The sequence below is a fragment of the Podarcis muralis genome, chromosome 10, assembly GCF_964188315.1.
Source record: "Podarcis muralis chromosome 10, rPodMur119.hap1.1, whole genome shotgun sequence".
Lineage (NCBI taxonomy): Eukaryota > Metazoa > Chordata > Lepidosauria > Squamata > Lacertidae > Podarcis > Podarcis muralis.
Window position 1 is genome coordinate 16367125 of NC_135664.1, and position 14178 is coordinate 16381302.

Genomic DNA, 14178 nt, shown 5'->3' on the forward strand with positions numbered 1-14178 from the left:
CCCTGATTGGGTGGAGATCAGGAGGCTCGCGCCCAGGGGCGAGCTGGGATAGGCCAGAGAGCGGGTGGGCGGTTATAGGCGGGACTCGGAAGGCGGTTATGGGCGGGGCCGACGTTACGAGCGCCCTCCCTGGCGGACGGTGGCCGTTAAGGCCGGAGAAAAGCGAATGGCAACGGCGCTGCTGCGTAGTAACAGCCGGCGCCTCAGCCGTTTGTTGCCGGTGCCTGTTTCTCGCCCTTTCGGCAGCATGGAGGCCGCGGCTGCTGCTGCTTCTCCCTCAGGCCCGGCCGCCGAGGCTGGTCTGTGGCTGGGGGCGCTTCGTTTCGACAACCGGGCGCTGCGGGCCCTGCCTCTGGACCCGAGCGAGGAGAACGTGCCGCGGCCCGTGTCGGGCGCCTGCTTCTCGCGGGTGCGGCCTACCCCGGTGCGCGGCCCTCGCCTGGTGGCCGCGTCCGCGCCGGCGCTGGAGCTGCTGGGCCTGAGGGAGCCTCGCGCGGCCGACGAGGAAGCCGAGGCGGCGCTCTACTTCAGCGGGAACCGGCTGCCTCCCGGCGCGGAGCCCGCCGCCCACTGCTACTGCGGCCACCAGTTCGGCAGCTTCGCCGGGCAGCTGGGCGACGGCGCGGCCGTCTACCTGGGCGAGGTGCTGAACCTGCGCGGCGAGCGCTGGGAGATCCAGCTCAAGGGAGCCGGCCTCACCCCTTTCTCCCGGTAAACCGCGAAGGCGCACGCCCAGCGAGAGGAGGGAGAGGGGAGTGGCAGAGACCGGCTCCCTTCTTTAATCCAGGAAGGGCCGGATTTACGTATACAGTGGTACCTCGGGTTAAGTACTTAATTTGTTCCGGAGGTCCGTACTTAACCTGAAACGGTTCTTAACCTGAAGCACCACTTTAGCTAATGGGGCCTCCTGCTGCTGCCGCGCCGCCGGAGCCCGATTTCTGTTCTTATCCTGAAGCACTATTTCTGAGTTAGCGGAGTGTGTAACCTGAAGCGTATGTAACCTGAAGCGTATGTAACCCGAGGTACCACTGTACGCTAAACAAGCTATAGCTTAGGGCCCCACTCTCTTGGGGGCCCCCAAAAAATTGAAATGTATTTCACTATTAATATACTTCTTCAAAATTGTATTTCAGTTCAACAATTACTTTGATAAAATACATATTTTGTTATGTGCAAATGGCTTTAGATACCTATTAAAGGTAAAGGGATCCCTGACCATTAGGTCCAGTTGTGACCGACTCTGGGGTTGCGACACTCATCTTTCTTGGCCGAGGGAGCCGGTGTACAGCTTCCGGGTCATGTGGCCAGCATGACTAAGCCGCTTCTGGTGAACCAGAGCAGCACACGGAAACGCTGTTTACCTTCCCGCAGGAGCGGTACCTGTTTATCTACTTGCACTTTGACGCACTTTCGAATTGCTAAGTTGGTAGGAGCAGGGACCGAGCAACGGGAGCTTAGCCCGTCGCGGGGATTGGAACCGCCGACCTTCTGATCAGCAAGTCCTAGGCTCTGTGGTTTAACCCACAACGGTTATAGCATATATTCAACACAAAAAACAGTGACAATTTGTTGTTGACAAAGGACTGCTGGACATATAAAGGGCCCCATTACCTTCAGTAGTTTAGGGCCTCGTCAAACCTAAGTCCGGCCCTGAGAAGGTCATAGCGCACCATACCGTCAGCAGGCCTTTGTGTTGGGCAGTGTGATTAAAAAATACAAGAAACCCAGTTTGGTTTAGCCGGGCTTATTCTTGAGTCAGTGTGTTGGGTCGGGCCTGTTAATGTCCTTGGATGTGAGCGGAGGTGTGGGCAGGCCCTCCCCCTGAAATCAAGTAAATAAATAAAAATATTCTAGTTCAGAATGGTCCAGGCTACTCCTGGAAGCGAGAGATTACAGCATTGGTTCCAGAATTTCATGCAGCTAAAATAAAATGATAAATAAAACTACTCAAAAGTAAAAAATGTAGAAAGGTTTTCGACAGGTTTTTCTGAGCACTTGAGGTCAAAAGAAAGTAATTTAAAACAAACTTCTTGTTGAGAAGTTTCATTCCAGATCTGCTAGACAGAGCCAGACGGGATGATGGCCCTGCCCCACCTAACATAAATGCTGGCTACCTGCCGCTCCTAACGTAAATCCTGTCTACGCCCATGTCACTGGCTCATGCAGCCTTTTGTTTTTCTCCCTTCCTTGACAACTTGAATCAAGGTTCAGATCCGTATCTCGTCTTTATTAAAATCACAGAATTGTAGGAGTTGGAAGAAACCCTGAGGATCCTCTAGTCCACCCCCTGCAATGCAGGAATCTTTTGCACAACGTGACCTTGAGATTAAGATTCTCATGCTCTACTAACTGAGCTGTTAGTTAGCTATTGTCAAGGATGCATAGCATACCATGAATAACAAAGTATGAGCAGAATTCATGACCCCGCCCCAGTTGCTAAAGGCTGGTTCATGTCCACTTGGTGCTGCATCATTTAGCAGTCTGCAGAAGAACATGTGAAAAGTTTCCCCTAAATAAAGTACAGTTAGTCCGCAACATACACACATTTAACTTGTACCCATTCAGCTTTATGTGCATTGGAAAAAAATTGTTTAAAAATGTGGGGCAGGGTTTTGTGTGGGAAGACTGGCAATCTCTCAAGCCATTGCACCCAATGTGTTTGTTTATACACTATGTGATTTTGGCTTTAAGTGTGATCCCCTGAGGACTTACTTGAGCTCTCATAAAATATCTGTATTGAGGTGATAACATGACTTGGTACGTGCAGACACACTAAGGCAGAGTTTCCCAAACTTGGATCTCCAACTGTTTTGGGACTACAATTCCCTTCATCCCTGACCACTCATTAGGGATGATGGGAGTTGTAGTCCAAAAACAGCTGGAGACCAGGTTTGGGAAACCCTGCACTAAGGCTATAATCTTATACACACTTCACTGAGAGTAAGTAATTGGGACTTTTGAGGAGACATGTCTAGAATTGAGCTATAAAGTGAGCAGAAGTACCGGTAGTTTACTCCCTGCTTCATTTTTTACTACAGAGCAAGTATACTTCGTTCTTCTGAAATAAAATGCAGTTTAAAGGCCTAATTATTGATACTGAGTGAATTTGACCATTCTCATCTGTAAATTATGCTTTTAAAATATTTTGGAGATTATTTTTTTAAAAAAACCTTATTCTAGTATCTTATTAATTTAATTTCAGACAAGCAGATGGTCGTAAAGTTCTGCGATCAAGCATAAGAGAATTCCTGTGCAGCGAAGCAATGTTTCACCTAGGAATACCTACAACCAGAGCTGGAACATGCGTAACATCTGATTCAGAAGTTATTCGGGACATTTTTTACGATGGAAATCCAAAAAAAGAAAGGTGCACAATTGTCCTGAGAATAGCACCCACGTTTATTAGGTAAATATCCTGCTTTGGGTTTTATATTAAAATAGGTATTATATACAGTTTGGATGTGTTATAGATAAACTGTCTATAATATAGACATTTCAGGTACCTGTGACTTTTGCCTACTAAAATTGTAAATATTGATTGCTAATATTTGGATCTAAAGACTAAAATATTGGCCTTCGACAAGTGGTTTGGCGTCCAATACCGAGTTGCAATTGCAGCCCTAGTATTATGTAAAAAAAAGAAGAAGTCGTCATTCTCCAAATGCTTGTTTGGGGCAGCAGTGAGCTCCATATCTCATAGAATTGCAGAAATAAATTGGAAGGGATCCCAAGGGTCATCTAGTCCAGCCCCCTGCAATGGCAATTCCATCCTTGAAACACAATTCAGTCACTTGTCTCTAATAGCCAAGAAAGCTATGAGGTTTCAAAATACTTATAAAGCACATCTTTCAGAATTGGGGCTTACTAATTAAATATTCTGTTTCTCTAGTAAAACTATACCATAGCATTTCCTGTTGTTGCAATACATGGAGCTAAATAGCAGTTTATTTACTTTCTGTTATTTTAAAATATATAAAAATAAACTATACGGGTGGGTGATACAGCTCAATAACTGACAATCCTTTTATTTAGGTTTGGATCATTTGAAATTTTTAAAGCTACTGATGAATATACAGGACGTAAAGGCCCCAGTGTTGATAGAAATGATATTCGAATACAAATGCTTGATTATGTAATCAGCACTTTCTACCCAGAGATTCTACAAGCACACTCAGACAATAATGTCCAGAGGAATGCTGCTTTCTTTCGGGAGGTAATAATTAATTCTTACTATTTTTATTTTAAAAATATGTTTGCATTCCACTCCTTGGAAAGCTATTCTTTTCCAAATTACATGTTCTGAAGTGGGTTGGTTTTTCACCCTTTGATACTCATTGACATCCTGTTAACATAGACAAGAGAATTTTCATTCACACAGGGTTGGCAAATATTAGTCTTTTATTCTCCATAGGATCTGTGGAGAATGGCATACATGGATGGAAAATGTTCAACACACATTTGCAACTGCCTGTTTTTTAAATATTACTCTACTTAATATGCAGTGTGTATGCAAGCATAAAGTTCATAGATGAAAAGAAACTGAAAATCAGGTTGTATTTTTAAGGTAACAAGGCGGACAGCAAGGATGGTTGCCGAATGGCAGTGTGTTGGATTTTGTCATGGTGTGCTCAATACGGATAATATGAGTATTGTTGGACTTACAATTGACTATGGACCCTTTGGATTTATGGACAGGTCAGTGTATCTCAGTAACTTCAAAACATAGATTAGTTATGTTGACTGGATCAAATGGCACCAGGATCTCTTTATTGCTTTCATTTTTAAAAAATTATTTCTAGTGAACTGTGGAAGAAATTTAAATGTATGGTAATATGTTTTCAGGTGAACTGGCAAAACCCTTGTACTCACTCATACTTGTTAGTCTTAATGGAATTAATCCAGGATAATTTTGCTGTATAGTGCAGCAGCAATGTGATCAACCTTGTTAGATCTATTGGTGTTGAAGGTTTATATTGGTTACCTTGTAGTTTCTCCTTGTTCAGTAATTTACTAACTTGAGTAAGATTAAACTAGGAAAGAGGGAAACAAAGTATTTGTTTGACATGGTGATACACAATAATTCTTAAAGATGTAGAGTTGTATCCAATTGGTGTGCACTGACAGAAGGCTGTTTGATTTAGCAGAGCTTCCCACCAGCAAAATGGGGATTGAGGCACTTTTCAGCAGTTGCCTGTCCCCCCTGAGGCTTCCCACATCCCCCTCCCCCCCAAAAAAAAAACTGCTGTAGTAGTGGGCTGAGGGGGAACCCTTTGGGAAATTCTGTGGGAGACTACAAGGGGAGGAGGAAGCAGTCTGCATTGTATTTGTACATTATCTAGTTACTGCAATATTACTATTCATTCATATAAACTAAATATTAAACCAAATACTCCTGTTTTGCAGATACGATCCTGAACATATTTGCAATGGATCTGATAACGCCGGGCGCTATGCTTATAATAAGCAACCAGAGATTTGTAAGTGGAACCTAGGCAAGCTTGCTGAAGCCTTAGTCCCAGAACTTCCATTGGAAATCGGTATACCCATCCTGGAAGAAGAATATGAAGCAGAATTTGAGAGGCATTATTTGCAAACAATGAGAAAAAAACTAGGATTAATTCAGCTCCAGTTGGATGATGATAATAAATTGGTTTCTGATTTATTGGAAACTATGCGGGTCACAGGTTAGTGTGCATTGTATATTAATATTTAAAACATCAAAGTATAATTCATTTGATGTTCCGCATAAAACAATTCAAATCATATACATTAATACTCTGAAATTAATGACATAATGCCAATACATGATAAAACAGTTTGAACTGAATTATAGAAACAGCTAAATAAAGTTCCCATTATATCTGTTTCATAGGTGCAGATTTTACAAATACTTTCCGCTTGCTGAGCTCTTTCCCAGCAGATTCTGATCCTTTAAACCTGGAAGAGTTCTTAGATAAGATTTCAAAGCAGTGTGCATCCTTGGAAGAACTGAAAGTTGCATACAAGCCTCAAATGGACCCCAGGTATACTGAGCTGTGATATTGTGCAAAGTTCCTGTGTGTTTTAGGATTAGAGGAAATAATAGATTGACAGGTTATATGTTTGACAGGTTGCATGTGGACAGTAACAGATATTTATTTTTTGTTCTCTGCAAGTTTCTAGTTCCAGATTAATGTGCTAGTAGTTCTAATCTGGAAAACTGGAGATTTGTATTTCAACTTCTGGATGCATTTTTTAGTTAAGTGACAGGCATGTTTTTAATATGTTTTGGGTATGTTGAGTTCTATGCCATAGTGTACTTCAGTCTAAAAACTAAAAAAAAAACACAGGATGAAAGAATGCTTTTTGAGAATCAGACTGCAGGCAATTAAATGCTGGAAATTGATTGTATTTGTTGGGTATCATCCTATTATATTACATTTGAGATCTAGGAATACAGCACTGATGTGTAGCTGCAATATTTGGATCTAAAATGGCCACTAATTTAGCTTTTGTCATGTTCCTGTTTTCTTTTTCTTTTTTAATGAATATTTCCATAACATTAAATAATAGTATAAAATACAGCAATACAATACCAAGCACTCATGTAGTTCCTTTCAATCTGTTGCATATTTCATTGTTCATTTCCCTGTTTTCAGACACAGGCAACTTTTTACATTTGGAGTTTAAGAGAAATGGTTTCTTTTTCCCTGCTCTCATGATGGGTTTTGCTCATGGTCCTACTGTCAAGAACTAACATAAATAATGGTTGCTTTAGTAATATGCACATATGGAAGTTTATGTGGCATGCAAAACATTCCATGTATAATTAGATTTTTAAAAACTTACTTTACAAACAGAATATAGGAACCTATCAATAGTTTTAAAGTGTTCAGTACACACAATCTGCCTGTTCATGACATTGTTACTATGAAACAATTTAGCAGTAGCAAGTTTGTGCTAGGAGACAGATCTATTGAGACAAAATCTCTGAAGTCCATGTTGTTAATAACCAAGGGATGTGTTCAGTCCTGATTATGGTGCACTCACAATGTTTCTAGGCTGGGTTTTCAATGTTCATCCAACATTATCCAGATTGCACATGAATCCTATACTTTGTTATAAAATACAGTGGTACCTCGAGTTAAGTACTTAATTCGTTCCGGAGGTCCGTTCTTAACCTGAAACTGTTCTTAACCTGAAGACCACTTTAGCTAATGGGGCCTCCTGCTGCTGCCGCGCCGCCAGAGCCCGATTTCTGTTCTTATCCTGAAGCAAAGTTCTTAACCTGAAGCTCTATTTCTGGGTTAGCGGAGTCTGTAACCTGAAGCGTATGTAACCTGAAGCATATGTAACCCGAGGTACCACTGTACTATTGTTTGATGCATGATTTCTCAAGCCAGCTTCACACCAGTTGGAGTCTTGAAGCCTTTCCTAATTCATATACAGGCAAGGTATTTCACTGTTTTCTACGAACGATATCATAACATTGGTATTATGAGGAGTTCCAATAGTGCAGGGGTGCCCAAACTTTTTTCAAAGAGGGCCAGATTTGATGAAGTGAATATGCTTGAGGACCAGCTGAAATTGTTGAGCTTTTTTAAGGATTCCCCCCCCCCCCGGACATATAGTGCCACGGGGTCCAGGTTAAATCGACCAGCGGGCCATATTAGGCCCCCGAGACAGACTTTGGACATGCCTGCAATAGTGCATGGTGATTTACTGTTTAGATAGTGGCGGGCAATTCTGGTGTTGTCATCTTCATGCATTTCCATGAGTTTCTCTGATTCTTTTTCCAAATAGGCTGACTCAACATAGAGAAGCCACCAATTCCTAAACAATTAAGACAAAGTTGTAATCTGACAAAACCTGCTTTATTAGCTGCATTTTTTAATGTCTTTATATTTTGCCAGTAATGAGAGAGATGTTTTGCACCACTCTTCAGAAAAGTGAAGGATTTTTCATTTTTTCATTCATTATATTTGTATACCGCTTTTCTACCCCCCTCCCAAAAAAATGGTGATCAAAGCAGCTTCCAACATAGAAACAGGGATGCATTTCAAACAAACACTGCAAATACAATTTCATAAAAACATAGCAAAACATGGCAACAATTTCATCAGAATATAGCAAAACAAAAACATAATAACATACAAAAATAACACATTTCAGTACTATATATATAAAACACAAGATTATATAAACAACATAACAGCAGCATCCAGTAGCATAAATAACAAGGGAGCTTCACAGTTTCACCATAGTCCTACAAACCCCCTTACATGATGCTCTCCTGCAGCAGCTCTCCTCTTCCTTATAAGGCTTCTAAGGCCAAAGGGTGGGGTAGCTGGAAACAGCCTTCCCATGAAGCACTCCAGTGGCACTCTGCACATGTTGTTGTTCAGTCTGATATTTATACATCTAGCAAGTCTCCAAAGGTTGCTACTGCTTCATTGTTGCTTCTGTGTTGCATTGTATTGGTGCCTGTCCACCATTAATTAAGGTTGCATTAGTGCCAAGTAGAAATAAAGGACAATCAACATTTCAAATTGGTGTGTCTGGTGTTAGGCTTTGTGTTGTGAATTCTGTTTATTTTTACTAGGACAATGGTGTGTTGCATCATTGAGTTCCACCTGTTACCCAGTTAAGAATATTACTGTCCTTTTAACTGCAATGATCTGAATGTCAAGGCATTGTTCGCCATTGTGTCACAGAACCTGATGCTATCGTCATTCATTCTTTTTGCAAAGCCTTGTTTTGACAAACACTTTTAATGGTTGTTGTCTTAAGATCTTAGTACGCAGAAGTGAGTTCAGAACAACTAACATGACTAAAAGCTTGTTTCCATTTGTCCTGCGGAGTAGCTGGAGTGAAATCGGAGACTCTTTGCTGTAGGTCCCACCTTCTCATAGTTAGTTGTGGTGATGCCAGTGATACTTGCTGTTTTGCCAACAGCATTTCAACCATATTTGACTGTCAGGATCCAGGAGACTTCTTGACAAGAAAATTACCCTTTCTGAAATCCTCTTTAATTTCATCCAGTACCTGGCAAATGTCACAGGTGTATGGTTCTCCAGCATGCATAAGTAATATGATAAAATAATAAGTAATAATAAATGTTGCATAAGTAATATGATAAAAAGAAGGGTGACATTGCTTGGAAAGAATCAAGACGTTAAGTACCTCCTTGTGCTTGTTCATATATGCCCACCATAACAGAAAAATTAAAAAGATATTGTCTGTTATGAAAGAATGTATTGTCCTGGATCACTAGCTAGATATGAGATTAAACTGTTCACATCACCACATGCAACTATTTTAGCCTTTAATCTGTGGTGTTTTTTTAAATTTAAAAATGCAGTAAGATGACTACATACAAATTCAATACAGCAGACAATACAGCACAAAGCAATACATAGTATAACTTTTAGTCTTTAATCGTCAAGTTAAATGAAGTTCCACAACTAGAACATTACTGTCAACGTATTTTGGAATGTGTACTTGTTCACCCTCACACCTCTGGCATACCATTTGCCTAATATCACCTGTTTTGCAGAACTAATACCCAACGTACCACTTGGTTCCTTACAAGCATCAGTATCCCTGAAGACTTGCATGTGTTGTGGTTATTGTCATACATAGCCCACCCATCCAAGCTGTCAATAAGTCTTAGTATTTGAGAGCAGCTCACTACTTATTAAATTTGCACTACAGTGAGAACCATATAAACTAGCCATCAAAAATAGCATTGAGCTGAAAGTTAAAAGATAATATGTGGGGAAGTTCACGTTTTAAAAAACATTTTCTATTGCTTTCTATTAATTAGCTTTTAATTGATTTCCAGCATTATTCTCTTTGTTGACTGCTTTACTGTTTCATTCTTAGTGGAAACATGCTGCCCTTGTGCATGTTTAGCGATTTCAGGCGGTAAAGACAGAAATTCACCCTGGCATTCAGCAGAGTTGCGCAGCTGAAATGTATGACAAAACATGTCTGCTAATTTTTTTTCAAAATTCCCCTTAGAAGTCAAATATTTTGTCTGTACCCTTTTAATTCATAATTTAAGGAATTGTATGTTTTTTTAAGCATAACTAACACACCTCACAGTAACTAATTTCTTCTAATTCTTCATTCCCCCCCCTTCCCTTTTTTCTAGACAGCTTTCAATGATGCTGATGTTAGCCCAGTCTAACCCACAACTTTTTGCCTTAATTGGGACAAAATCTAACATAAATAAAGAACTGGAACGCATAGAGCAATTTTCTAAGCTACAGCAGTTATCAGCATCTGAACTGGTTAGTAGAAATAAAGGACACTGGAAAGATTGGCTTCAGAACTACAGGTGAGACTAATGGTTATGTACCAAATATATTTCTATTTCTGTATTTTTCTATATGCTATTAATACATATGTGCATAAATGTTTGTTGTAAAGGATTTGGCTATGAGTGCATGGAAGCACCCTAAGGGTTTCATATTGCAGCATTTGTTATCAGTATATATTCCAAATAAGATCTTTAAAATTGCCTTCTTGAAATGAATTGTTTGTATTGGCTGCGTAGCATACAATGCTCAAATAAGTTTTCAGGATGAACTCTCAGCATTGTGCTCTGGATGTCCTATCAGAGTGCCTTTTTAGACCTTTCCTCTTAAATGATTCTTCGTTGTATGTTCCTGAGTCTCAGGATTGTGACAGAAGCAGTGTGTTTGTTAGTTTGTTTAAAACTCACCCATTATGTGAAGCTTTCTGTGTCCTTTCAGAGTTCGGCTAGAAAAAGAAATGGAGCAATTTGGCAATTCTGATAACTGGAGTGCTGAGCATGTGAAAATTATGAACTCAAATAACCCAAAATACATATTGAGAAATTACATTGCTCAAAATGCTATAGAAGCAGCAGAAAATGGAGACTTCATGGAGGTAAGCAGTATTGCTAAATCAGGCATCCCCAAACTCGGCCCTCCAGATGTTTTTTGGGACTACAAAAAACATCATCATCCCATCATCCCTAGCTAACAGGACAAGTTGTCAGGGATGATGGGAGTTGTAGTCCCAAAACATCTGGAGGGCCGAGTTTGGGGATGCCTGAGCTAAACGTTGCAAAATAAATATTGAGAGGTATTCACCAGATATGGAATCCCCAAACTGGGGACAAAAATAATAAAAATACAGTTGAGGTTTGGCAGTAATAATTGTACTCCTCCTTTTCCAGGTAAGGAAAGTTTTGAGGCTCCTAGAAAAGCCATATGAAGAAGACTTGGAATGCTACAATGAGGCAACTGAGGACCCTGAAGTAGAAGAAGTGGGGGCTGCCGCTGCTGAGTGCAGTTCAGCATCCAGGAGAAGAGTTCCCTATAGCAGTAAACCTCCACTCTGGGCTTCAGAGCTCTGTGTTACATGATCTTCTTAACTGCCTTGTTTGTATTTTCCACAAAGGGATAGTGATCTTCCCGAGTGGAGAGTGTAGCAAGGTGTATGTATAGAAGTGCTATTAAGTCTCAAACAGATGGGTCGGATGTCTTCACAGTCTCACTTGAGCCATATTCATTTTACAACTTGTGACCATCACAACTGTCGACGCACACTGCTGAAAGACAGACCAAAGTTTTATCTTTTATTCATCGCAAAGTGCAGTTATATTTTTTCCGCCCTGATCTGTGAACATCCAAGTGAAATCTGTGTTTGTGAAGACAAAAATAGCAATCCAGATGCTGGAATTATTTTTGTCTGAAAATGAACTAATAGTACTTCCTGGCAATATATTTGTAACGTTTTTTATTATTATGCAGGGATATCTCTCAATGGGGAGTGGGTTGAAGCTCATCATTGCTTATTCTAAGCTATGTTTCATTTAATAGTTCATTTATTGTGAACCTTTGTGTTTAAATCAGGTTTTTAGAGAAATTATTTTTGGGTCGTAGGGAAAAGATGATGGTGTATATTTAAAAAAATGGAATGAAGAAGAAAACTAGTTTCAGTGTAAATGATTTACATATAGTGGCCTGATTTCAGTTAGGGCCATAACCATACTTAAGCATATGGTTCAAGACTCTATTCTGGGTCTTAATGCAATCCCACAAAAAGAGGCTCCACGCTGACAGCACCAATTGTTGGAATAGTGGGGAAACGACTCCCCTCTGCCTCCTGTAGGTGTTCAGCATTGACAGTAGAGAGCATGAGTCAACAGGTTAATTTTTGCCAAAATTTATAATGTATAAATTGCTTTGTATTTGAACAATGCCTTCAAATGATGTATGCTTTCACTCTTGCATCTCAGATAACCTATTTATTTCCTATGTAAACAACTTTGCTACCTCATGGAAAGTCTTCCGTTCTCGCACTTTTTGCCTTTTGTGGCAATTGAGTTATATTTTAACTTTAGCTTATTTCAGCTTCAGCGAAACAGCTGCATGAAAACATGGCTGTTCTTCAGAGGTGTGTTAAAAGAGGTTTTGCTCCAATACATCCTGATGGCTGTGACTGTAGTCCCAAGGACTGTTCTTTACAGTTAGTATCCCTTTAAAATCAGTAGGAATGTACTGGAGTGTCAACGCACCTCTCACATATCGTGATCTTTCTGCCTTATAATGTAAACGTAGATTAGCAGTTGGAAAATAAAAATACGTTGATGTGAGTTATTGACAAATGGCAGGCACAGGAATTTTTGCAAACAACTGCTATACTTTTCTTGCTTTTAATTTAGAGTTCTGTACACACAAATGAATAGGGCTATTATTAATTGGTCTTGCTGTTAGCAGATCTTAACTGTGGCTTCTAAGGATCTTATGTAGAGTTTTAAATTTAAAAAACAGTGCTCAGCTCAGCTGTTGTAAATGGAATACCTACAGTGGTGCCTCGCAAGACGAAATTAATTCATTCCGCGAGTTTTGTTGTCTTGCGATTTTTTTCGTCTTGCGAAGCATGGTGTCGGGAAAGTTTTGGAAAAGCTTCAAAAATCACCAAAGTCTTTAAAAACCTCAAAAAAGGCTACCACACTGCGTGCTATGAGTTGTTCCTCGAAGTCAAGTCGCAACTGTATTAACGGTGTTAAGAAAAAGGAAACAAACTTGCAAGACGTTTCCGTCTTGCGAAGCAAGCCCATAGGGAAAATCGTCTTGCGAAGCAGCTCAAAAAACAAAAAACCCTTTCGTCTAGCGAGTTTTTTGTCTTGCGAGGCATTCGTCTTGCGAGGTACCACTGTATTGCCCACAATCAAAATTACTTACTTTTTATCCAGTTTTAGCAATAAAAACACGCCGCATGAATGTTTTTTATGATACTTTTAAGTATTGCACTCTATACCTTTTGAAGGATGTTGTGGACATTTACTCATTCTGCAAATAATATCAAAAATCTGAAATTTATTACCCTGAGCTGTGTTCATTGAAAATAAATTATTTTAACCATGCTTATATTAAAAGTTTGTACCGTGTTATTTTTAGACTAAGAAATCCGAGAAATGATTAAAATGTTCACTACTCACAGTCATGATATTTCTGAAAAATCCAATGCTGAAGTTTCTGGATCTTTGTTAATTACTTATTTACTGTATTTCACCCCACTTTTCAGAGGATTGTCTCCCAAAAGAGGCTTGTGCCGTTTTTTTAGAGAGAGAAAGATAGGCACTGACAATCAGGCTCACGATGACATGCAGGAAAAAAGAGAAAGATTGGAAGAGAGCGTTTCTATAGGTGGTGAGTTATGAATGGGTGTTTATATGCAGTTGGGGTCAGGCTGATCTTCCCTTGTTGGCATTTTTGCCAGCATAGCAGTTGGCTCTTTTCTTTTCCCCAATGGAGGCCCTTTCCCCTTTGCTTCTGCAGTGCCAGATGCAATGAAATACAATTGGACATCAGCATTAAAATATCAGTAATTATTTACACATTTGTACCTTTGCCTTGCAACAAATGGTCCCGCCCCATTATTCATAAAGAGACATTGATCAGAAATGGCACATAAGTAGAAACTTAGTATTTTCCAATTAGCCACATTTCCTTTCGTTCTAGCCATATATTGCCATAAATACATTGTATGTGAAGAACAGTCATTGCATTTTGGGTCTCCTTTGCACACATCTGTACCATATCTAGGAGCTGCTTGTCTCAGAAAGATCTATTGTCATCTACTGGAGGAAATGACAATAGAGATTTGTGGAACTACCTGGGAGACTGTTTGGATCCAGATTTTGGCACTTAGTAGACC

At 40.1% G+C, this 14178-nt stretch overlaps 1 protein-coding gene across 1 annotated transcript; it reads left to right on the forward strand.

Annotated features, from left to right (window-relative positions):
* The first annotated feature begins 56 nt into the window (after positions 1 to 56).
* Positions 57 to 13396, forward strand: SELENOO (selenoprotein O). Its single transcript, XM_028747553.2, has 9 exons — positions 57 to 711; positions 3203 to 3406; positions 4033 to 4213; positions 4565 to 4695; positions 5404 to 5684; positions 5873 to 6023; positions 10136 to 10321; positions 10740 to 10896; positions 11189 to 13396. The coding sequence occupies exons 1-9, from the start codon at positions 167 to 169 to the stop codon at positions 11384 to 11386; spliced, it is 2034 nt and encodes a 677-aa protein (XP_028603386.2). The 5' UTR covers positions 57 to 166; the 3' UTR covers positions 11387 to 13396.
* Positions 13397 to 14178: the final 782 nt, after the last annotated feature.